Source organism: Penaeus vannamei, chromosome 7, assembly GCF_042767895.1.
Source record: "Penaeus vannamei isolate JL-2024 chromosome 7, ASM4276789v1, whole genome shotgun sequence".
Lineage (NCBI taxonomy): Eukaryota > Metazoa > Arthropoda > Malacostraca > Decapoda > Penaeidae > Penaeus > Penaeus vannamei.
In genome coordinates, this window is record NC_091555.1 from 11,501,011 (window position 1) to 11,503,510 (window position 2,500).

Sequence of the window (2,500 nt, forward strand, 5' to 3'; positions counted from 1 at the left end):
ACCAGTGGTTGGAGCTGTGTTCAAAGGAGGGGCAGGGATTGGAAAACAGTCAAAATTCAATTCAGATAGCCTTGTTGATGAAGGGGCAAGCCTTAATGCCCGTCTCCTAAGCCCTCCATCCCCCTGTGACAACAATGAGCATGGTATAGGGGAAGGAAAAGGAATATAAAAAAGAAGAAAAAATGCATACTTCATATAAGTAAAATAAAATAATTAAAAAAGGAAGGACAAAAATAAATAAATAAGTAAATGAATAAATAAATGAAAAATAAATAAAAAAAGCCTACCTTACTTTGTTCCTTGCCTCTGTTGCTTCTATATCCGCAATCAGAATCCGAGTCAGAATCTGATGATATCACAATACCACATGAAGCAGCATGTGACTGGATCTTTGATGGAGGGAAGAAATCTGAAGAGAAATGATGGTACTTTTGAGATCTACACTGAGAACCCCCAAATTTCTGAAAATTTATCTGAAATTACATAAGAAATTATACAATAGCTTTTACAGTTACCTGAACACAATGGGCATTCCATCATTTTTGAAGAGTGGCTCTTGCTTGAAGTTGCAGATTGTGTGTGGTCTGGGCTGCCTCCTCTGGACCTTTTCCTGGCCTGTGTTACTCCAAACTTGTCAGATGGGGCAGTACCCAATACATTACCAGACTCTGTATCTCTAGAAACCACTACTGAAGTTTTAGCAAAATCTCTTCCTTGTGGATCAGCGTTACTCCAGGGCGTTACATCATCCATAAATCCTCCTCCTTCCTGCTTATCATTCACATCATCATCACTGTCAGTCCAAATAAGGCCACTGTTTATGTCATCTAACTCCTTGGAAAATTTCTGAGAAGCTTGAGCTGAATAAGAGAGGTCAGGCTCTTCTCTCTTTCTTTTGGCCACTGGTGTTATCCATGTATTTACTGTTGGTTGTCTACTGTCTCTCATCTTTGGGGTGACTGACTTCTTAGGCCGGCCCTTTGGTCTTTTGGGAGTGGTAACTTTGGCATCAGAGAGAGCCAGCTCATTACGAGACAAACCTGAGGGCGACTGAGTTTTGAGGTCATCATCACTCTTTTGTTTTTCTTTCCTGTTGACTGGTGACTTCTTCAGTAATGCTAGAGAACTTCCAGGAGCTTCTATCTTTTTAAACGTAAATTTTCCATGAGAATTCTGCTGTACAGGGAGATTAGCTGGCTTGGTTGTTTGTTTGCTTGTAGCTGCTAATGTTTTTCTCTTCTCATTACTGTTTTGGCTTGTGTTCTTTTTTGGAATGTTACCTTTGAACTTATTTTCTTTTTCTTTTACTGACTGTTTCTGTTGCTTCATTGCTGTACCTTTGTTCTTCCATGTATCACTTTCAACTGATTTTTCAATTTTCTTTTCTAGACTTTCTAATCTATTCTTCGCATAATCCAAAGCAATATCTTTAAATATGATTTTTTCATCATGGTTTAACATTTTCTGCCTACGCTGTTCAAACTGCTGACGAACACCTTCAAAAATAAAGAAACATAAGTTTTACTGAATATCACAATAATTTAGGCAGTAACATTATTTTTCTATATAACTATAATCAAAATGACTATTTGACCTAGTACTGGATAAAAAGCTCCACAAAAGTCTTGTGTATCATATAAAACAAGCGATTCTAATTAATTTCCCTCGAGAATCCCAATCAATGCAGAATGCATATTATTTCTGTATAAACATTGACTCAAAACACAGCCCAAACACAAATAGGGAAATAACATTAAAAGCAACAAACAAATATGACAATACTTACCAGATACTTTTAAAGAGTTGATTTCTTCAATTTTCAAGTTAAGAGATATGAGGAAGTCCAGAGCTTCACATTCCAGACTGGCCTTATGGGATGCCACACTCTCCTTATCTGAAAGAAAATTATCTGACAAAAGGAAAGAGAGAATACAAACATCGTCTGTACTATGAATCCCAATAACCATCATCGTCACATAGTAAAAATACTAACTGGAAGTATGCAAAGAGCACATACCTTCGCCAAGGAAAGAGGGTCACTGATGCAATAAAAATATTCACACTTGAAGAATTACATTAAAATTACCATTCTCAAGTACACTGCTGACGTCTGTAAACATAACCTCTTTGGCGGAGGTGATAGAGGTAAAGGTAATGATGATAATAATAGTTCCTGATGCAATCATTAAAAAAATTCCTGGATCTGGATCACTAACAAAATTTATTGGAATCTAAGTTATGCTAAGACACACCTCAGGTAAAAATTTCATTAAAATTTGTTTATAACTTCCTGAGTTATCCTGCTATCCAACAAATAACAACAAACTAACCAATACAACCAAAATCATAAACTCCTTGGCAGAGGTAATAAAAATAATAATTATGAAAAAAATAAAAATGTCAATAACACAAACGCAAACACAGACACACACACACACACACACACACACACACACACACACACACACACACACACACACACTCACACACATCTTTTATA

At 36.4% G+C, this 2,500-nt stretch overlaps 1 protein-coding gene across 2 annotated transcripts in view; it reads right to left on the reverse strand.

The window, feature by feature from the left end:
- The window catches only part of LOC113821711 (uncharacterized), an 8,805-nt gene that overhangs the window by 1,979 nt on the left and 4,326 nt on the right, over positions 1–2,500 (reverse strand). Inside the window, exons 7-9 of one of the 2 annotated variants that reach the window (XM_027374232.2) lie at positions 1,787–1,894; positions 516–1,496; positions 288–409 (exon numbers count right to left, since the gene is read on the reverse strand). In XM_027374232.2, coding sequence (XP_027230033.2) covers positions 288–409; positions 516–1,496; positions 1,787–1,894 — 1,211 coding nt within the window. The remainder of the gene's footprint in view (positions 1–287; positions 410–515; positions 1,497–1,786; positions 1,895–2,500) is intronic. The other variant, XM_027374233.2, reaches the window with a different exon arrangement.